A 24133-nucleotide genomic window follows, 5' to 3' on the forward strand; every position below is an offset into this window, starting at 1 on the left:
CTGTCAAACTGACAAATTTTGCTGTCATTGTCATTGTCAATCTTTTTTTTTTTTTAACTGCTACCAAGACAAGAATTAATAAGAAATATTGTCACTGTCAAAATGTATTTTTAAACAAATAAATATCTATTTTATAACCTTTCCGATCCTACCGTTAACTTTTTGTAAGTTTCGAGTTTTATATGGAAATAAGTTTTCTCCAAAAAATATATATAAATAATACTTGATACGGGCTCAATCACTTTACGCGTGGAGCTAATAGAAAAATTGATCCGAGGGCTAGTGGTCTATGGTGTGATCAAAACCTATGGATTTCCTGCCTTTTCTGTCTGCTATCTGTGCATAGATGTCAATCAATGTCAGTCGTTACTCGTTAATATCGCGCGCTTTTTGACAGCATGAAAAATAACGCCGGGCTTGGGGTTAATTATTTATTGTTTAAGTTTAACCGTAATTTTTAAGTATTTGTGATATAGTTTTAAGATTTTTCCTTTTAGCAATATATAAAGTTTGTGCATAGTGATATACTTAATAGCGGTCTCTGTTCATAACTACAATGGTGTGTATAACTTATCTAATACAGGAACAAAATTTAATGAAAGTCAACAACTCGACAGCATAACCAAAAAGATAAAGGAATTTAAAAGGTTTATAATTATGATCATATCAGGGACAAAAATCATATTAATTAGTTAGTCCATCAGCCTAGAAACTATAACATTTGAGTAGTACATAATTAACTTAGCATTAGATTTCAAACATTTGGACTAAAAGTTAAAATCAACAGTTATGTTGAATCTATAAAAAAAGGTGTCTGATTTCTTAGTTGCTTCTATCTGCAAGTTTCTACCTACAAATAACATTATGTATCAAGAAAAATATGTATGAATTGTTTAACCAAGGTCAAAAACATGGTTATGTTTCTGTGTTATTTGATCAGATTAATTTTTAAATTGTCTATTGTTAAATTTCTGTCAAATGAGGTAATGTTAAAAAAGATACATACCATTTTTTTTAAATTAGTTGGACAATTGTTACAGAGTTCACCCATCCCCGATACACCATCTGATAGAGAAGATGCAAGATCTCGGATGACATCACCAGCCCGTGAATATGAGATGTTTGAAGATGAGGGCGACATTCTGGGGGACAATCCTGACGAAGAAGAGGAAGATGGGGAGGAATTGTTTGGTGACAATATGGAAGCGTAAGTGCCATGACAAAACCCTGACTACAAAACAATCATGAATGAGAAATTCCTTTTCTTTATTTTTAGTCCCATACTATTTGCTAGAAACAATTTAGACTTACAGTCCATTTCATGTATGATGGTGTGGGTGTTTTATTCTCTTAAGTTTGCCGCGATTTGCACAATAGTAATAGTAGGTACATTAAATGAATGTCATACAGGTGTCTGTCACTGTGCCCATGCTATCTGAAAAACACTTTAATGCATTTCTCAGGGTTCTGTTAAAAAAAACTATTTAAATGCCAGTATATGCAACCATGTGTGTTGGTCTAATTTATGGGTGTTACAATATTATTTTTTACTTGTTTCCAGTGACTACCGTCCAATGCCGGCATTAGATCGGTATGACGCAGAAAACTTGGACGACGAGGATTACGACGCGATGTCAGTTGATGACCGACTAGCGGCCGAGAGGGAGCTGCAAAGGCGAGACCGGGACGAAGGCCGGGTTCGCAGGGACGATCGGGATCTGTTATATGGTAAGATACCAGATTTTTTTAAGGGTTCATTTACACGAGCAGTCAACTGCGGTCGTCGGTAGCAGTTGCTACTCGTGAAAGAAGCTTGAGTATGTCAAATTATATAACAAATGTGGATTTTTTTACTATAAGGGTTCATTTACACGAGCAGTCAACTGCAGTCGTCGGTAGCAGTTGCTGCTCGTGAAAGAAGCTTGAGTATGTCAAATTATATAACAAATGCGGAATTTTTTACTATATCATCACCTTCAAATTATTCAGTAGGTAATCAACAGCAAAGCACCAGGAACATAATATGATGTTATTTATTGCTTTTTACTGACTAGTTGGAAGGGAATGCCAATATTGGTCATTTAAAAAATAAATATTTTTTTTTTTTTTTTTTTTTTTTTTCTCTTGTTTGTTGGTCTATCGGAGATCAGTCTCTAGACCATAATCCGATCAAATGACTTTTTAGTATGTCGTTTCGGGCTCTGCACATCCACTGATGTAGCGTCCCTCCAGGAATGAGTATACTACTATACTATGTTGGCCAGTCGTGTTCGTTTCAGGCGGAATTTGCAGTCCCTGACGTCTAACAATTTGACAGCCAGGTTGTTTTTATGGCGCTCAAGCCTCTGTTTGTAGGCCTCTAGTGACCTGTCTATTTCCTCCTTAACAGGTGAAATGTTAAGATGGCTGTGCGTTTCTGCAGTCTTGACGAACCATGGTGCATTGCATATTACATTCAATACATTGTTTTGGAAGCGCTGAAGTATTTCAATGTTTGAGTGGCTAGCAGAGCCCCAGAGTTGAATACCGTAAGTCCATACTGGTTTTATAACACATTTATATATCAGCAGCTTGTTTTCCAGGCTTAGTGTGGATTTTCTCCCAATCAACCAATACAGTTCTCGAAATTTCATATTGGCCTGATCTCGTTTCGCCTTAATGTGATCTCTCCAAGTCAATCTTCTATCCAGATGTACACCTAAATATTTTACGGTTGTTTGGTGGGGTAAGGTAATCTCGTCTAGTTTCACAGCAGGACAATCTCCCCTTCTTAACGTAAATGTTATGTGGCTTGATTTAGTTGCACTAGCTTTGATTCTCCATTTTTTGAGCCAGGAACAAGTTTTATTTAGGTGTTCTTGTAGATTTAGAGAAGCTATGTTGGGATCTACATTGCGTGAGAGCAGAGCAGTATCATCTGCATAAGTCGCTGTTATCACATTTTGGGACAAAGGCATGTCAGCTGTATAGATAGTATATAGGACGGGGCCCAGCACCGACCCCTGTGGTACTCCAGCTTCGATTTTGTAGAAATTAGAAAATTGGTCATTACATTTGACTTGGAATATGCGTTCGGAGAGATATGATTTTATGAGCATATATGCTGTGTTTGGCATGCACTGTTTTACTTTATAATTAAGGCCTTTATGCCAGACACGATCAAAAGCCTGTTGGATGTCTAGAAAAGCAGCTGAACAGTATTCTTTTCGTTCTAGTGTCTGACGAATAGTGTGTGCCACTCTGTGAATCTGCTCTGTTGTTCCATGATGGGCCCGGAAGCCAAACTGGTGATCTGGTAATACTTTTTGGTCTTCTAAGACAGGTTCTAATCGTTTAAGGAATAGTTTCTCAAACAGTTTTGATAGTACTGGGAGAAGACTTATTGGTCTGTATGAAGACACATTTGTAGGAGACTTTCCTGGCTTGGCTATCATATTTATTATGGAGACTTTCCAGAGTGACGGGAAATGTTGTGTTCTCAATATTGCATTGAACAATACTGTTAGTAGTATGACTCCTTTTTTTGGCAACTGTTTTAAGACTTCAGCTGTGATGAGGTCATAGCCGGGTGCTTTCTTTAGTTTTAGCTGGTTTATTTCTTTAAGAATTTCTTTTGGGTTAACTGGTCTCATTGGAATCGATAATTGCTGGTCACTCTCAGTAACTTTGTTGATTTCATCTTCTGTTTCTGAAGGATCGGGATCGTTTGGTTTAAATACCTCCTGCAGGAATTGAGCAAATAGCTCGGCTTTTTCTGTAGGGGTTCTAGCCCAGTTACCATCAGATTTTTTAAGGGGTGGCACATAATCTGTTGACTTTTTGAGAGGTTTGGTCATTTTATAAAGAGAGTAGTCTTCTGATTTATAAGGAGAAAGTGTCTGTAGTTGATCTTGTAGGGTCATATTTTCATTTTCATCCATCATAACTTTAATTTCTTTTTTCGCCTTGTTGAGTAACCGCTTATCATGACTGCTCCTGCTTGCGTGCCATCGTCTCCTAAGGCTCCTCTTGTCAGCTATTTTTTGCCGGATTTCTGCAGGGTAATACAGGCTCTGAGGTGTAGATTCTAGGTATGGAGTAGACAACCACGCCGCCTCTTGTATTAGGTTAGTAGCGTATAAAACTGCGTCATCGATCTCTTTTGCTGTTTTTAATGAAATTCGTAAGTTAACCTTGTCGTCTATGTAGTCTCGGAAGGCTTCCCAGTCTGTTTTCTTATTATAAAGGGTCTCGCGTGGTTCCTTCAGGATAACTGTAGTGCTCAAGGTACATATGACTGGAGTGTGATCAGAAGATCCATCTAGACAGGTTTTGATTTTTGTGTATAAACCAGACATTCCCTTAGTGATAAAGAAGTCAATAAGATCTGGAGTTTTAGTACGATCACTTGGCCAGTGAGTTGGTTCGCCACCTGACAGTACATTGAGGTGGTTTCTTTCAACTGCCTTTCTTAGTTCTCGTCCTCTAGTAGTGACCAGTCTTGAGCCCCATAAGGTATTCTTGGCGTTCCAGTCACCACCTGCAATATATTTACTACCAAGTGTTTGAAAGAACTCAACATACATTTCTTCAGAAATCTTATGTTTGGGAGGACAATACACGGCTGCAACATTTAGGGTTCCTTGCCAGTCGTCTATAGATACTATGGAGGCCTGTAAGAATTCATGTTTAAAGTTACGGAGAACATGTTGTTTTATATTTTCTCTAATTACTACTGCAGCTCCAGCATGTGATGTTCCATCTGGATGGTTAGTGAAATATATATTGTATCCCTTTAATTTAACTGTTCTTTCATCAGTCATATGTGTTTCAGTCAGTAAGAGAATGTCTATTTTATTTAAGTTGATAAAGATTTCTACTTCATGTTTGTTTGGTGATAGACCATTTATATTCCATGTAGCAATCTTTAAGGATTTCTCTGGTTACATTGGGCTATTAATGTCGTTAGGAGTCCCATTAAGGTACCTAGTTGTTGGATGAGGATATCAATCTTCTCTGATTGTTTTAAGATTACTTGTTCTAACAAGTTAGTTGGCTGAGCTTGGGTGCTCTGTTTCGATTTATCCCAATAACCAATTTTTTCAGGATCTGGTATGTGGGATTGTTGTTGTTGTGTGTTTTCTTTCTTACTAGATGGACCTTGTTTAGAAAGTGAACTTCTGATATTCAGTGGAGGAAAGTCATCAAGGTTAAAAGGCATTTGAGGCTTTTGAGTGTGTGTACTTGTTTTCTTATTTTGATTGTGGTTCGAGTCTACTTTTTTGACTCCCATAATTTTTCTTGCTCGTATTTCTTTGTATACCTGACAACCTTTATAATTTGCAGGGTGATTTCCGAGACATAGGGTGCAAGTAGCTGGAGAGTTTCTGTCTTTTTTAGGACAGTCTGTGGTTCGATGCCCTTGTGCACATTTAACACATCGAAACGGACGCATACAATTATTTTTTGTGTGCCCATATTGTTGACATCTAGTACATTGTGGGATGTCATATGTTTTCTTTGGATCCTCAATCTTGACTCTTGTGTTGTATATGAATTCAATGTCTTTTACCTTGATGTTGTTAGGAGCAGGTTCTAGGTTCACGAAAAACATGTTCAATGGCATCTTATTTTTTCTGGATCTCGCACATATTACTTCACCTCTGACTGTGTTACCAGATTTCTCCATTGCTTCTTTAATTGCTTCCACTGGTGTTGTGTGGTGTACATTTTTAACCACTATTCTATAGCATTTATTCTGCTTTTGAGTGAATGTATGGCCTATGAGTCCATTTTTACGCATCAGTTCAATAATGTTTTTGTACACCTCAGTACTTTGTGTAGCAATCCTAAGTTGGTTTCTATTAATTACTTTGTAGGTGTAGCTATCACTCGGTATAGTACTGTTCAGCAATTCTGTTAGTTTGGATACATCATCTATTCCATAGAGAACTATAGGTGGAGGTTTGATAACCTTTTTTGGATGTTCTGTCATTGGTTCATCAGTCAAGTCTATAGGCAGTCCACTAAAACTGTTGGACGTATTGATTTTTCCATCTTCGGTTATTATGGTTGGTGGACTATTAACTTTTTTTCGTTTTGGGTTCCTTGTTGTCGGTAACCTTTGCCAAGAGGGTGGCAATTGGTTGTCATGTGTTTCACCACATGAGCTATTTTTCAACAACGCCGAGTCACAGGCGGCGGTAAATAACCTGTCCATCGGCTACTACGGGCCAAGAGGGATTAAATCCCCTCTAAAAGAGTAGTTCGCCGATTATCGGTTGGCTAGCAGGAGCCAGAACGTGGTTTGTTCGAAAAATCTGAGTGTAGTGCCTTGGGAAAGTACTATTACTATTTTCCCAACCCCCTTTTTATATTATGAAAATGTCCGAATATGAGAAATGCGATTTGCCATGCGACCCGGCCAGCGCCCGGCGCTCACAGGTACCCGGGCCTGTGAGTGAGAAATTAGCTACCGAAGACTATACAGGAGCGGAGAACCAGGCTCCTTTATTAGTAAATGCTACTGGTACTACTAAGAAGCTTATACAGCAGGCTTTCCATCCAAGCCTTTTTGTTTCAAGACCTAGATCTTCATCCCTAGGGAATATCACCACAACAAATAAGTCCACAAATGCGCCACACCTGGTGACGCCAGAAAAAATAAATATAATATAATAAAAATAAAAATAAAAAAAAATACTACTCTAACAAAAGTCTTTGGCCTTTAGATGAGTCAGACGAAGAAGGTGGAGACGCGCCACGCGCCAAGCGCCGCAGAGCTGCTGAGAAGGCGGCAACAGGTTCCGACGAACAGGTGGAGGAAGGCATCGAGAGCATTGAGAACTTGGAGGACACTAAGGGATACTCCACCAAGGAGTGGGTCTCCATGCTGGGGCCGAGAACTGAGATTGCTAATAGGTTAAATTTTAAAAAATTACTATCAGCCTATATGTGACCTTCTACAGTGCTTCCTTCTTATAGGGTATTTAAAGTTTTATTAAGAATTTAGACATGGATTGTATATTTGGTAGGTATTAGAACAGTTCGTAATTTAAAGTATTTGTCATTGTTTGTGGTTTTTCTGTAAATGCCAGAACAATGTTTGCTGGGCCAGATAGTCAAAAAATCAAAAATCAAAAATCAAAAGTCATTTATTTCAAGTAGGCTCAGTTTACAAGCACTTTTGACACGTCAGTTGACTATTTGTAAAGATTCTACCACCGGTTCGGAAGGCAGGTTCTGCTGAGAAGAAACAGCCTTCTCTGACAGGCATATTAGTCATATTAAAAAAAAACGAAATGTGAAATATTCTCTTTATAAAAAAATGTGAGCCGTCACAGGACGCCTGGCATATGTGAAATATCGACATTATTTTGTAAAAGTAATATGCAGAAAAAACCAGTAGGAGAGAATCGCACAGTCGATTGCGCATGGCGACGCGTCGCCACACCGTACACACTAATGCATATAGACTGTATACATATATGCCATCATATAGCGTGGTGACGCGTCGCCACGCCAGAAATCGGTTTTACGTGCGGCTATAGATGTTTCACATAAAAAAAAATCTGTTTCCAGGTTCAAAAACTTCCTCCGCACATACACAAACAGCAAAGGTCAGTTCGTATACAAGGAGCGTATACGTCGCATGTGCGAACACAACCAAGCGTCGTTCCACGTCGAGTTCGACGTACTGGCCCGCAGGGAGCAGGTGCTGGCGTACTTTCTCCCGGATGCCCCCTTCCAGATGTTGCAAATCTTCGACGAGGTGGCCAAAGAGATTGTACTGCAGATATTCCCGAGCTACGAACGCGTGACGTCAGAGATACACGTCCGTATCGCGGATCTGCCGCTCATTGAAGAGTTGCGGACATTTAGGTACGTATTGTCTACAGTCATCAATGAAAAGTGAAAAATCTTCTATCTATCTATATTGTAGTAATGAGTATCTATATTATAGTATTTAGTAGATAAACGCTTGATAGAAAAATTGAGGAGTAGAAGGTTAGCTTGGTATGGACATGTAATGCGTAGAGAGGAAAGTCATATTACTAGAAAAATGTTGAATGTGCAAGTGGAAGGTCATAAGAGGAGAGGAAGGCCAAAGAAGAGATGGTTGGATTGTGTGAAAGAGGACATGTGTGTAAAAGGAGTGGATGATGAGTTGACGAGTAATAGAAACGAATGGAAAAGATTGACATATTTTTCCGACCCCACTTAAGTGGGATAAGGGTAAGGAGATGATGATAATAAGAAATCTTGAAGTCATAAAAACCCTTTTTAAACAAAGAATCTTTTGATTTTGGCTTTAAATAAATTTAAAACTCTTGTGCTCTCAACAACCTTATTTTATAAGTGTTAGATTTTTAATTATTTAATAATTATAAATACATAAGACAACATATAAAAACTCCTTCTTCTAGATAAATATTTTAATCTGTACTGTTTATTAATGATTATGATTTTATTCTGAGGTTTGGTTGGGTATTGTTGTCTATGTAAAGGATGATGACATGTTATGTGCCTATGTGGGGTCAAGTAAATTTAATTAATGTATTAACCATCTACTAAAGTAACGATTTGTTTAAGAATGAGTAATAAGTTATTTGGAATACAGTTTAATCATTCCAACTTGTGTTATTTTATCCCTATTTTATTATAATAATAATAATAATAAATAAATATATATATATATACTTAAACAATACACATCACTATCTAGCCCCAAAGTAAGCATACAGAGTAGCTTGTGTTATGGGTGCTAAGATAGTTGATATTATAATATTAATATGCAATTATATACTACATATAAATACTTATATAATGTATAAATACACACAATCACTGGAAAACACCCATGCTCATCACACAAATATTTTCCAGTTGTGGGAATCGAACCCACGGCCGTGGATGCAGAAAGCAGGGTCACTACCCACTGCGCCATGCGGCCGTCATTATAAGTAACCTTTCAAGTAAAAGTTTGAATAGAATGATTTAAATTAAAAAATCTCTATGGTTATATTGGTAACCTCTATGGTAATATTTTATTTTTAGGAAGCTACACTTGAATCAGCTAGTGAGAACTTTAGGGGTAATAACAGCTACTACTGGAGTTTTGCCCCAACTGTCCGTGGTCAAGTACGATTGTAACAGATGTGGGTACATATTGGGACCCTTCGTACAGTCACAGAATTCTGAGGTCAAACCTGGATCATGTCCCGAATGTCAGAGTGCTGGACCTTTTATGGTGAGATTTAGATCTTATGCAGTTTAATTTAAAATTTTTTTTAAGCTATTGCATAGCATTTATCGCGGGCTTTGAGCGCGGTGACCGAATCAAGAAATTCCGTAACGAAAATAAACCTAACACCCAAGCTGTGCATCAAGATAACACATTTCGACGTTGTCATATCAACTCAAGTGGTGTTAAAAAAAATACTGCATAAATAAAATAAATAAATAAATATATAATTGCATAAGTTGATAAAAAATGCTATGCAATAGTTTTACCGCGCCAGTCCCCGAGTGGTACACGTTTTTTTTTTGTTTCTTTTCCATTGAAATTAAATATTGATAAAATTTTTAATGAACTTTCCATTTGGAAATGGAATCACTTTTTTAATGCACTTGGTTCAATCATAGAGAGCCAAATCCATAAGCATTTGGAAAAAAAAAATTGTTATAAACACAATTTTTTTTTTTTAACCGACTTCAAAAAGGAGGAGGTTCTCAATTCGGTCGGTATTTTTTTTTTTTTTTTTTTTTTTTTTTTTTATGTATGTACACCGATTACTCAAAGACGCCTGGACCGATTTCAAAAATTCTTTTTTTGTTTGAAACGGTATAGCCCCCATTTGGTCCCATTGCCATCATGACAAGATCTGATGGTGGAATCCTGGAGAAATTGAGGGGATCTTTCGAAAATTATATGGGTGTCTAGTGTGTTCGTATACTTTTCCATTTAGTACCTTTAAGAAATACAAAATTATGAAGGTTTAAAATCGATCTGATGATGGAGTCATAAAACAGACGAGGGAACTCCTTGGCGATTTACAGCAGTTACCTTGTGTTTGGGCTTGATTAATTTGTATTAATGAGAACTTTCCACATAGATAGGTTGTGACTGTCATTTAGGGGTTTGGTGATGAAGACCAAGGACAATTAAGGGAACTCCTTAACAGTTTACTGTAACTACCTTGTGTTTGGCCTTGATTAGTTCGTATTGCTGAGAACTTTCTACCTAGATGAGTTGTGTCTGTTATTAGGGGTCTGATGATGAAGACCAAGGTCAATTAAGGGAACCCCTTAACGGTTTACGGTAGCTACCTTGTGCTTGGGCTTGATTAATTTGTATTGCTGAGAATTTTGTACCAAGATGGATTGTGACTGTCATTAGGGGTCTGATGTATTCGTTTGAGATGAAATTTTACACTAAAAATTGAAAAATAATAAAAATTTTAATAAAAAAAATACAACCGACTTCAAACCTAAAAATGTACCCACTAAACTAAAAAGCGAAAAATAACATCATAATATGTTCTACCTGCTGATCAGTATGAAGTCGGTGCTTAGCCGGTGTTGTCTTAATTTAAGCCATTTCTGACAGGACCACATGAAACAACACTGTCTGCAAAATCTAAAACTATAAGATATGCTCACATGGCTTGAATTAATACATCACCGGCTTAGCACCGCCTTCATACTGATCAGCAGGTAGAACATATTATGATGTTATTTTTCGCTTTTTAGTTTAGTGGGTACATTTTTAGGTTTGAAGTCGGTTGTATTTTTTTTATTAAAATTTTTTTCAATTATCTTTTCCCTATATAAACAAACCCTTTTTTTGTTGAGAGGTAAAAATCTTTTGACTTGCATGGAATGAACCTCTGATGAAGTGAATCAACACAGCCCCACATTAAATTTGTTCATGCTAAGGCCAAAACTATAGCTTGGCAAATTCGTTCGTAACACTTCCGATGCCCCGCACGCAGGACTTCATACCCGCGCAATTCTTCCCTCTGTCTCGCGCGCTCGAATTCACACCCGCGCAGTCCTTCCCTCCGTCGCCCGCATATCATGGGAGTATCATCAATGAAGTGAACTGGCGCTGGACGGGACATGTGCTGAGATCCTCGAAAGAAAAATGGTCCAAAGAGGTCATGCAATGGTACCCCAGACAAGGACGACCACATAAGAGATGGGAGGATGACCTGCCGAAAGGATGGCGAGGAAAGGCCAGAGATCGAGTAGAGTGGAAAAGTCTGGAGGAGGCCTATGTCGAAAGACAACCTGATTGTCTGGTGTATAAATTAAGTAATAGTATTAGGTATAACATATGTATTCAGCAGTCGAGAATAAAGGCTATTTTTATTTATTATCATCAATGAACTTGCGACAACGAGCTGTAACTAACTTTTTTTTGTATCTATTGTATTGTATGTTATTTGTGGTGTACAATAAAGTGTAATTTTTTCTTCTTCTAACTTAACTAAAATTTCAGGTGAACATGGAACAAACGGTATACCGCAACTATCAGAAAGTGACCATACAAGAGTCGCCCGGTCGCATACCAGCTGGTCGCATACCGAGGAGTAAGGACTGCATACTGCTGGCAGATCTGTGTGACCGCTGCAAACCTGGGGATGAGGTGGACCTCACGGGGATATATACCAACAATTATGATGGATCTCTTAATACTGAACAGGTAATGCATTTTTTCAACTCCAATTTCATAATTTACTCAATAAAAACATTAAACCATAACAAAACTAATAATATCCTGGATGGATTTTGAATTTGAGTAGATATAAGCAGGCTTAAGTATTGTACTAACACCTAAATTAAGTTTAATGTGAGTCAAAATAAAAGATTTTTATTTTTTTTTTATTTTTTATATCAAGTTTTTTGGTAATGATTAAGGATAGAAATATATGTTTTAGCATATTTAAGGCATACAATTATGGTATAACAATGGGTTCTTCAAGCAGAATATATGCTACTTTTTGTCCCTAAAGTAAAAATGGAGGGGGGTTAAATAGGGGTTAAAAATTGTATGGTATAGTCTTTCTTTTTTCAAATTAAAATTTGCTCATAAGTCATCAAATAAATATAAAATATAATGTGATTCAAGAATTTTTTTAATTAAAGGAGTTAAAATTGGTTTAGTTTAGTCAAATTATGTTTGGGAAAAATGTTCTATAAACGATCTGTTAAATATAAAACAAGAATCTCGAAAATTTCACCCCTATACATATATAGGGGTCATATTTTTTTATAGAAGTCTGCTATTTTTGAAGTTATGTTCACGGTAATAGGTACATTGACTATCGTTAGAATGTAAAATGTAATGGGGATAAAAAGGGGATGAAAGCTAATATCGCAAGCGAATTCGCGGTCGTCCGCTTGTTATTAATATATGAAAAACATTCCAGGGTTTCCCAGTATTCGCCACAGTGATAATAGCCAACTACATTATAGTGAAGGACTGCAAACACATCGTGGAGTCCCTCACAGACGATGACGTGGCCAGCATCGTCAAACTGTCCAAGGACCCGCAGATTGGGGAGAGGATCGTGAAGAGCATCGCACCGTCTATATTTGGACACGATTACATCAAACGGGGCTTAGCTTTGGCATTGTTTGGAGGGGAGCCTAAGAATCCTGGTAATGACCATTGATTTATAAATATCCTATAGGCCTACACTGTAAGATAAATGAGTAAAAAAAATCATCTGCACTTCACATGTACAAATTAACTACTAGATTGCAAAATACTAATTGATGATCATCATTCATCATCATTATCAACCCATATTCGGCTCTCTGCTGAGCTCGAGTCTCCTCCCAGAATGAGAGGGGTTAGCCTCCCTCGATAAATAGGCTATCTAACACTGAAAGAGTTTTTCAAATCGGACCAGTAGTTCCTGAGATTAGCGCGTTCAGTCAAATAAACAAACATACAAACTCTTCAGCTTTATAATATTATTATAGATACTGTATTAATTGAAGCCGTTAATATCAAGTATGTTTTTTTTTTTCTTTTTTAGGTGAAAAGCATAAAATTAGAGGTGATATCAATGTCTTAATTTGCGGAGATCCGGGTACGGCGAAATCACAATTCTTAAAGTATACTGAGAAGGTAATATGATTAATATGAAAACATCATCATCCATCTTTATCATTATCATATCATCATCATCCATCATCATCAGCATCATCATCAAGAACCATTTTTGGCTCACACCTCCTCCTCAAATTATGCATTAGTTTTTTAATTTCTTGCTTTTTATTTTTTGATTTTCATTTATTCATCACGTTTTATCCATTAATTACGAGACACCCTGTACAATGCAAGTTATAGATGCCCAGTTTGGGCGTAGCCTTACTTTATTAGTATAGACAGTAGTATTTATTATACTAATATATCTGTAATTATGTATTGAAATACTGTTACAATATATTTTCATTAGCTCAATAGTTTAACTCAGTTTAGAAGAAGAAGAAGAAATACTTTATTGCACACAAAAATACAATTATAAATTGAAACATTAAAAACATAAATTAAACTTAGCATGCAAAGGCGGCCTTATTACTATAAGTAATCTCTACCAGGCAACCCCTGACGAGAGAATATGTAATTATATATATAAATAATTAAATTAATACATAATTTATTCTATATATTATGTAATACATATGTATATTAGTTTCTTTTGGTTATTTATTTTTTAGTTTAAATGTCAGTGTAGGCATTAGTTTAGATTTTAAGGTTATGTTGGCTCTGTTTGTGGTTAATTCAAATGGTCACGTAGCATTATGCTGAGCTGGCGCCATTTTCTGGGTTATGCCACACATCGCAGGGTATTGTCCTGGATGTCCTGGTGTACTCGAGATATTGTGATATGTGGCATAATTTCGAAATAAACGCATTTTTCTTTCTTTCTTTTTGATACAGATAGCGCCACGAGCTATATTCACCACAGGGCAGGGCGCCAGCGCCGTCGGTCTCACCGCATACGTGAGGAAGAACCCCACCACGAGGTAAACTTCTCCACTTATATAACTAACTAGCGGACGCCCGCGACTTCGTCCGCGTAAAAATTGATGTAAACTTCTCTACCTCTACTTTACCCTGCTTGTAAACCTACCCAACCCTACCCTACCCTACCCCTACCTTACTCTTACCCTACCGCTAACGCTAACCCTACCCTCCCCCCACCTTACCTCTACCCTAACCCTACCCGTAACCTGCCCATACCCTATCCTACCCTACCCCTACCCCTACCCCTACCTTACTCCTACCCTACTGCTAACCCTAACCCTTTCCTACCCCTACCTTACCCTACCCTATCCCTACCCTGCCCGTACCCTACCCCTACCTTATCCGTACCCTACCCTACCCTACACAATAGTTAAGGCAGCGCATGCGAATAAGTCTGTTTAAGAGGATTTTCAGTCCGACCTGTATGACAAAAACTGTGATAACTCGGCTAATATATATGATACCAATATAAAATAATGTATCATTCTACTGGTGAAAGAATTTTTAAAATCGGACCAGTAGTTCCGAAGATTACCCCATTTAAAGAATGTTACAAACTTACAAACTTTACCTCTTTATAATATTAGTATAGATTAGTATAGATAGGATAGTTAACTCATATCAAATTTAATATAAGCAATATTAATTGCGCGTAGTACATGGGATAAGGGTCCGAAATATGTATATTGATATCAGTTAATAAAATTTAAAAATTTCCTATAAAACTTAATTTAAAATTAGGTATTTTTCCAAATTTTCTAAATGTAAAAAACGCTGTCGTCCTTTTTGTGACGATACACTTGATGTACTAAACGTCAAACTTTACTGATTGCATTTTTGGCATCAATATCGATCACTAATCACCCCCTGATAGTTATTTTGGAAATATATTTTATGTACAGAATTGACCTCACTACAAATTTATTATAAGTATAGATTATATTGTCTACTAGCTAACGCCGCGTGGTTTCACCCACGTGGTTCCCGTTCCCGTAAGAATACAGGGATAGTATCAGATTGTAAATAAAATAAAATTGTTATTAGAATAGATTTTATGTATATGACATTTTTAATTTTGTTTTTTGAATAGTTAATTTTGATTGTTATTATTATTATTATTATTTTTTTGTGTATTTTAATTGTTGACTATTATTATTAATTTATTTGAATTGTTTAATTTTAATGTATTTGAATTGTTTAATTTTAATGTATTTGAATTGGTTAATATTAATTTATTCTTAATTTTTAATTTGATTGAATTTGAATTTATTATTTTTAATTTGTTTGAATTTGAATTTATTATTTTTAATTTATTTTTTTTTGCTTAATATTCATTTTGTAATTTAAGATTTATTGTCGTAATTATTATTCCTGATTGCTCGAGAAACGAATTGGGAAACTGTAATGTTTCTCTGGGCACTTGTCATGTATATAAATAAATAAATATATAGCCTTCCTCGATAAATGGACTATCTAACACTGAAAGAATTTTTGAAATTGAACCAGTAGTTTCCGAGATTAGCGCGTTCAACCAAACAAACTCTTCAGCTTTATAATATTAGTATAGATTGACCGTATGACTGTTTGTAACAGAGAGTGGACGCTAGAGGCCGGTGCCTTGGTGCTGGCAGACCGCGGCGTGTGCCTCATCGACGAGTTCGACAAGATGAACGACCAGGACCGCACCTCCATCCACGAGGCCATGGAGCAGCAGTCCATATCCATCTCCAAGGCGGGCATCGTCACCTCGCTGCACGCCAGGCAAGGAATTTTATACTATCAACCCATATCCGGCTCACTGCTGAGCTCGAGTCTCCTCTCAGATGTCAGGGGTTAGGCCAATAGTCCACCACGCTGGCCCAATGCGGATTGGCAGACTTCACACACGCAGAGAATTAATAAAATTCTCTGGTATCCAGGTTTCCTCACGATGTTTTCCTTCACCGTTTGAGACACGTGATATTTAATTTCTTAAAATGCACACAACTGAAAAGTTGGAGATGCATGCCCCGGACCGGATTCGAACCCACACCCTCTAGAATCGGAGGCAGAGGTAGGCTATCACGTCTAGAGGTGGCTAATTGCTTTAATTTCATTAAGTCGCATATTAAACAACGAAAGTTATTTAAACAAATAATACCTAAATGTATGCTCGTATGTTCCACCTTAGCGCATAAATGAATGAGCTGTCAAAAGATTCATAATACTGACCCGGGTGACGTCTATAAAAATTGCATATGAAACTTCTTTTTGGCTGGTGGGAGGCTTCGGCCGTGGCTAGTTACCACCCTACCGACAAAGACCTACCGCCAAGCGATTTAGCATTCCGGTACGATGTCGTGCAGATACTGAAAGGGGTGTGGATTTTCATCCTCCTCCTAACAAGTTAGCCCGTTTCCATCTTAGATTGCATCATCACTGATCATCACATCTTATATATCAGGTGATATTGTAGCCAAGGGCTAACTTGTAAACAATAGAAAAAAACTACCAGTAGATGGCGTTTTTAGAAAACTTTGAAACAAACCCTTATCGTTAATTCAAGAACCTGTTGCGATGCAGTTATGCCTGAGGTTCACAGATGGCGTTTTAATTTTTAGTTTTGAAAGAAGTTTTACTTCAGTTGTATGGTCTAAAGCACCCGTTTATCTATAGAGCAATTGCTTAGGCTGTGAAGTTATTAATAATAGTGCACTCTCCCCTTAGGGTTGCCAACTTTTTTTTTGAGAAAAAATGTATAGTATTTTTTTACAGACGTAGCTATAAAAAATGTAGTACGCTTAAATATAATATAGTAAATTTATGGATTAAGCAAAAAATCGTCATTTATTTTTAAAAAACAATATTTGTTTCTGACATTAAAGTGGTTCAATTTGCTTTTTCACATTTAATTTTAATTTTTTTTTGTGTTTGAAACTCAATAATTTTTTTTTGTTTGTATATAATATGTCAAAAAGTAATGTTCATTATATTTTAACATGAAAATTTTGTTTGTTAGATTTCAGTGTTGAAAATATAGTATTTTCGCGTACTATATATTTCATCAACAGTATATAGTACGCAGGCCCGAATTATATTACAATACTATAAATTATATTACGGTTGGCAACCCTATCTTGGTGACTCCTTTGATCTGCTAAAACAATAGTGATGGTGTTTCAGGTGTTCAATAATAGCAGCGGCGAACCCTATAGGCGGACGCTACGATGCGTCGCTGACGTTTTCCGAGAACGTGAATCTTTCGGAGCCGATTCTGTCCCGATTCGACGTGCTCTGCGTCGTCAAGGACGAGGCGGATCCCATGTTGGACGCGCATCTGGCCAAGTAAGCATTACATTGAGTATGCAATGGAGAATGTTCACTATTTTCAAATGATAGCTATCTGCTATTCTCCGTTGAAAATAAAAAATACACGTGAAAGAATTATTTCGATATGTTAATTGGTTCTCAAGATATAAGCGTTTAATGTGCGTGACGTCATCGTTGCTTGCACGGCCCATTCATGTTATGCATAGTTGTAATTTTTTTTTCCAAAATCATTAAATATGTTTCTCTCAGACATGCTTTGAGCATTATTTCGACAACCTTCTTCGAGATAAATCGAACTTGCTGTACTGGTCGAGCAGCGGCCAGCAATAGCTGTATGAAAATCCATATTTGTCGTGTTTAGCGGCCAAATAAATTACTATGTAAAATCATATTTGTCGTGTAATTTAAAAATGGAACGATCTTCTATTTCGCATGACGACCAAAGAGGTAACTTATAAAAGGTTTAATTTAAATTTCGAACTGGCTTGCACATAAGCTGTTTAGTGAAAAGAAAAATACTTTGGCGCGTAAAAAACTATTGTTATTAGTTGTTCGTCAACTTCGTCATTGATTTTAAAATTGTATTACACGTAACATTCACTTTGAAATTCAGAATCACGCCGAAGACACTAGTATACATCAAACTTCAACTTCGTTAGAATTATCTCAAACCGGATTCTCGGAAAATCCACATTATATTTTAAGAATTGTACATTCAATAATTGTATTTTCAAATAAAAGTTCTGATTTGTACTACTTAGCTTAATTTCCGCGCATTATTTGAGAAAAGTACTATATAAGCCTTGGTCGCAACTAGGCATTGATAGACTTTCGTATCTGTGCCTCGGCTTCGCCTTGGCCCACGTTCACACGTTTGTCCATCAATGCCTCTCTTACCGGCCGCTGCAGTAATGTACTATTGATGTGATGTGATGATGAGTAGGCTCAGACCAATTATTGTAAAGGACCTGCCTCGCTAGACGTTACTTTTCTGTCAAAGTATATGATCAACGATCTAATGCGATTATAGAATCTGTCTCTATAGTATCGATGTTAAATAGTTGTAATCGTGTTCGTCGGTTAAAGAGCTCCGTAAAAATACCTTTTTGTGTAGTTGAACTGTGTAAAAAACGGGTGAAAACTTCCAGTTTAGCATAAGTTATATACCAAATCTAAGCTCGTTTTCTTCAGAAAATGACAGACAATTTTGTTAGTGACTATGAGTGCGATACAGGTCTTTCTATAATTGGTCTGAGTGAGTAGGCATCTATTATAGCTTAACATGTTCGCTACGGCACTGATTTTTCTGTACTATCCTCTGGTGCGTTACGAGGTTTTTGACCTCATACTAAAACTTTATGCGGCGTGGTACGAGGTCCAGACCTCGTAACTCTTGAAGATACTTACGAGGTCAATTGACCTCGTACCGCAGCGAACGTGTTAACAAGTACACTTAAATAATTTCAGATTCGTAGTAAGTTCCCACATAAGACACCACCCCACTCAGCGCGGCACCACGCTAGAGGAAGACTCCCCGGACGACGACTTCATACTGCCACAGGATCTGCTGAAGAAGTATCTGGTCTACGCGAGGGAGAATGTCCATCCTAAACTACAGGTAACCTGATATAAATATACATTTTTTTCAACCAACCAATTTTCCGATGAATAGTTTAGTAGAGTGTAGGAAATAGTAGTCAGACGGATATGACTATCAGGTGGCGTGACTTGTTTCCGTAAAGAGTGGGGAGTTAGAGAGGGGTACCGATCGGTTAGCGAGAACTAATTGCGATATAAGGCGCTCGTCGTGCGGTCTGCTTCAGTATACTCGTGGCGTTCGAGCCGTCCACATATCTTGTTGTGTAATTCTATGCCTATGGGTTACTTGGGATAGGCGGGGAGAGTGTCTTGAGTGCAAATGGAAAGTGTTAGTTAACGGTCAAGGGCGCCCTACACACAACGTTTACAAATGCGTGACTCCACTCAAGGTCATTCTCTGCCATTCCAGGGTCTTATTTTGGTAATTCCACTTCTAAGTCTGCTAAAAATAGGTTGATAATAGTACGAGATTAGAAATAAGAAATCTATTATTTACTTGGGATAAGAAATAAATTATACAAAATAATAGTCACATTTACACATTGCAAATAGGTTGTCAAATTGAGTCAGTCAACAGTCAAGATACCAACCTTTGATGTTAAGTGTAAGATTCAGGTAATATTACCCTTAGGCTTTTTGGCTGGTGGGAGGCTTCGGCCGTGGCTAGTTACCACCCTACCGACAAAGACGTACCGCCAAGCGATTTAGCGTTCCGGTACGATGTCGTGTAGAAACCGAAAAGGTGTGTGGATCTTAGACTGCATCATCACTTACCATCAGGTGAGATTGTAGTCAAGGGCTAATAAAAATATTTTTACAGAACATGGATCAAGACAAAGTGGCCAAAATGTATAGTCAGCTGCGGCAGGAGTCTCTCGCTACTGGCAGTTTACCCATCACTGTCAGACATATAGAATCAGGTACTAACTTTACTATACACTAACTGCATTATGGACGCCTAATGAAAAGTACGAATCTATGCATGCAATAACGAAAAGTCACTCATCACAAAATATCGTAACTGTTTGACGTACGAAGATTAAATATGGCAGGGAGGTAGTTTATTTTTCGTAGACTTCCACTAAGAAGATTTCGCTCCTTCCTGTACCTTTGTATTTTGCGGATTGTGGAGTCGAGGAATAGGTTTATTTGGATTCAGACATTATATTAAAATAAAAAAATAAATAAAATTCATTTATTTCAGACATACACCCATATTAAGAAAAACATAAAAACAAAAAATCAAAAATTAAATTAAAAAGTCGCAATAATATAGGTAAAATGTCAGATATATATAGGATAATGTATTTAAAAGCATATTTTGTTATTTTTACTGTACAAAAGTTATTTAATATTTTGTTACTCATTAATGATAATAAGACAACATCATGCAAAAAGAAGTTTTTTAATTAATTTAATTTTTTATGTGATATTTTCGTATATAAATCAATGAACGCCAGCTGCACGCAGTGTCGTTTCGCCTGAGTAGGTTTTTTTTTTATTCTTTACATGTTTTTTTGACGGCCTCCGTGGCGCAGTGGTATGCGCGGTGGATATACAAAGCGGAGGTCCTGGGTTCGATCCCCGGCTGGGCAGATTGATATTTTCTTAATTGGTGCAGGTCTGGCTGGTGGGAGGCTTCGGCCATGGCTACCGACAAAGACGTACCGCCAAGCGATTTAGCGTTCCGGTCGTGTAGAAACCGAAAAGGGGTGTGAATTTTCATCCTCCTTTTAACAAGTTAGTCCGCTTCCATCTTAGACTGCATCATCACTTACCATCAGGTGAGATTGTAGTCAAGAATAAAAAAAAGCCCTGATTTCTACACGACATCGTACCACAAAGCTAAATTGCTTGGCTGTACGTCTTTGCCGGTAATATGGCAACTAGCCACAGCCATTAAAAAAAATCTAATAATTCTAATATTTTGTTCGCGTTTGGCTTTGCTAGGAAAGGAAAATAGATAGGACTTACTGAATCTGCTTCTTATCTTCTTTTACACTTACAATCACAGCCAAGTTTTGTAGTTTTGGTAACTTATATGCGAAACATCAAAGGGTCGCGGAGCGTGCGTACAAAACGTATATAAGTATCGATGGATTACGTACGACTAAATAATTTAGTTATGCGGGAAAGAGAGGAACTTATAGGATGCGTTGGAGTAGGGTGAAATGGAAAGCGTTAGCTTTGCGCGAACATATTTTCCTTAACAGAGTTCATAGACAATTGTATATTTTCCAGTGATACGTATGAGCGAGGCGCACGCGCGCATGCACCTGCGCGTGCAGGTGGACGAGCAGGACGTGAACCTGGCCATCCGCACCATGCTGGAGAGCTTCGTGGAGACGCAGAAGTACAGCGTCATGCGCGCCATGAGACAGGTACACTTTATGTTATCCTACTAATATTATAAATAAATAAAAATTAAAAAAAAATGTAAAATTTTAAATTAAATGCTTAACTCTAATTAACAAATAGAATAATAATAATTCATTGATTGTATAAAATATTTTTTTTTTCCTACTATTATTATACTATATTACGACACATGTGCGTAATGATATACATGACGATATTGAAATTGGTGAAATAAGAGATACTTTATGAGCAAATGTGTTATAAAATAAAAAAACAATGTTTTTCTTTACAGACCTTCCAAAAGTATCTCTCATACAAGAAAGACCACAGCGAGCTCCTTTACTACATACTAAGACAGCTGACTATGGACCAACTCGCTTATATGAGAGGTCTCCACAACCACTCGCAGTCAACCATCGAGATATCTGAGAGGGACCTCATGGAGAGAGCGAGGCAAATCAACATATCGGACCTCAAACCATTCTATAACAGTAGGATATTCAAAATTAACAACTTTAGTTATGACGTCAAAAGGAAGGTGATTGTACACACACTGCCAGACGTGCCAACTGCTTCATAGAACACCCATAGTATTAAAATACCCTTTGTACCAATATTTTATACTCGCTTATATGAGAGGCCTTTACGACCACTCGCAGTCTACCATCAAGAGAGGGACCTCGTAGAGAGAGCGAGGCAAATCAACAATTCAGACCCAAACCCTTCAGTAACAGTAGAATATTCAAAATTAAAAACTTCAGTTATCTCGAAAACCTTCATATATAATACAAAGAATGTGTGTGTTTCTGTGTAATACTAATTTGTTTTATGAGTGGAATAACATTATATTTGATTTTGCATATTTGACGGTTCAAATTATTAGACCTTTAGTCATCATCTTCATTATCAACACATATTCGGCTCACTGCTGAGCTCGAGTTTCCTCTCAGAATGAGAGGGGTAAGTCCAATAGTCCACCACTCTGGCCCAATTCGGATTGGCAGACTTCACACATGCAGAGAATTAAGAAAATTCTCTGGTATGCAGGTTTCCTCACGATGTTTTTCCTTTACAGTGTGAGACACGTGATATTTAATTTCTTAAAATGCCCATAACTATAAGTTGGAGGTGCATGCCTCGGACCGGATTCGAACCCACACTCTCCGGAATCGGAGGCAGAGATCATATCTCTCACCAGTAATATTACCAGTAGCTTACTTTACTCACAAACCAAACTAGGTTGATATTGTTACAATCTTCGAAGGAAAGTAAATTTTCGACTTGAATTAACCAGATATATCAGTTGCTTCATATAATAATGAAAACAAACTAATTTGTTATAGACTAAGAGCCCGTGAACTCCAGACCTTCGTCATTTTATACCATACCATAAGTAAATACGGTAGCCAATTATGGAGTTTGGACCGTGCTAGCTTTGGGAGGTAGCAGGTTTTAAGGATCCAGACCCTCAACCGTCTAAGTATAAAGCAGAGTTTCCCAAACTTTTTTGTGTCATAGACCTCTTGCCATGTTTTTCCGTGTTGGGTAGACCCCCTACTTGTTTGATATTGATTATCTGTATCCTACAACTTACACAATTTTATGAACATATTTAATAAATTTTTTACTTCATAGTTACTTTTAAAATAATGTATATGTTTTGATATTATAAGATAATATGATGTAAAAAATAGGTACTCAGGTACTATCAGTGTATGTGTTATCGTGAAAACCATTTTCATTTAACCCCCCCAAATTTTTTTTCGCTGACGTAGACCCCTTGTAGTTTGTCACAGACCCCTAGGGGTCGATATAGACCACTTTGGGAATCACTGGTATAAAATGTAATTTTTTCATGTTTTCCTCAGTCAGTATATTCCCAGTCGCCACTTAGCTTTGTGGCAACCGGTTCACAGGCTCTTCGTCTATTAATATCAATTTAGAAATAAGTTAAACATATTACTCGAGTAAAATGTAATTATTATAACAGAAATGAAATAATCTCACAATGTCAAGCAGATTCGCAATTATTTTTCAAAATCGATAGGAAATGTTCATTTCCTAGTATTTTCAACTACACTCAGAGGCACAATCATCCTCCCACTTAAATATGACGAGTGTATTAAAGTGGGCGGATAATTGTGCGTCTGAGTATATTTTACTTTTAATAATTTCTGCCAAGTCTGATCACATCACATAATGCCTTATTGTTAAGATTTATTATATTTTTGTATGCCCACCTGATAATATTACAATTTTTGTATTTTAAAATTATGTGCCTAAACTATGTATGTGCCTTTAGAATAAGTACAAATTGTTATGTATTTGCTGGTTAAAATTTTTCAATGACATGATATTTTTGTATGTAATAAATTTTCACCTTATTAATGAAATTGTTTCATTTTATTATATACTAGCGCACGCCCGCGACTTCATCCGCGTAGAAATTAATGTAAACTTTCAACCCTTATTTCACCATTTTAAGTAATTTTGGTGTATGTAAGGGCGACAAAAGTTATCATTGGCCGGAGCGGCAAAATTGCTGGATCAGCCCCTGGCTAATGCAATACAAGCTGATGGGCTTATAGGGTGATATTTGATTCTATAACAATCACTATCTGATTTTAATGATACTGACTAGACTGACAGCTAGCAAAGTATGTACCTACCTATTTTTAAAGAACACTCTGTTTATGAACTAAATAGCTGCAGTGTACTAATATATCCAGTAGGTTAGTTTCTTTGTTTGTTGATGAACACTGCGCAGCAAGACAGCAAGTTCGGTTGTAGGACGCACGCACGATAATTATGTTGCCAGCTTTAGTGATCTCTTTTACCCGCCAA

The 24133-nt window shown here is 37.0% G+C and overlaps 1 protein-coding gene across 1 annotated transcript; it reads left to right on the forward strand.

Annotated features, from left to right (window-relative positions):
* The first annotated feature begins 387 nt into the window (after positions 1 to 387).
* On the forward strand, positions 388 to 23682 carry LOC112053853 (DNA replication licensing factor Mcm2). Its single transcript, XM_052888438.1, has 16 exons — positions 388 to 559; positions 1041 to 1207; positions 1562 to 1728; positions 6711 to 6900; positions 7561 to 7860; positions 9037 to 9229; positions 11483 to 11686; positions 12414 to 12645; positions 13029 to 13120; positions 13937 to 14022; positions 15617 to 15784; positions 17186 to 17347; positions 18800 to 18950; positions 19752 to 19851; positions 21173 to 21312; positions 21582 to 23682. Exons 1-16 carry the CDS (start codon positions 557 to 559, stop codon positions 21867 to 21869), a joined length of 2643 nt encoding a protein of 880 aa, XP_052744398.1. The 5' UTR covers positions 388 to 556; the 3' UTR covers positions 21870 to 23682.
* Positions 23683 to 24133: the final 451 nt, after the last annotated feature.

This window comes from Bicyclus anynana, chromosome 22 (assembly GCF_947172395.1).
Source record: "Bicyclus anynana chromosome 22, ilBicAnyn1.1, whole genome shotgun sequence".
Lineage (NCBI taxonomy): Eukaryota > Metazoa > Arthropoda > Insecta > Lepidoptera > Nymphalidae > Bicyclus > Bicyclus anynana.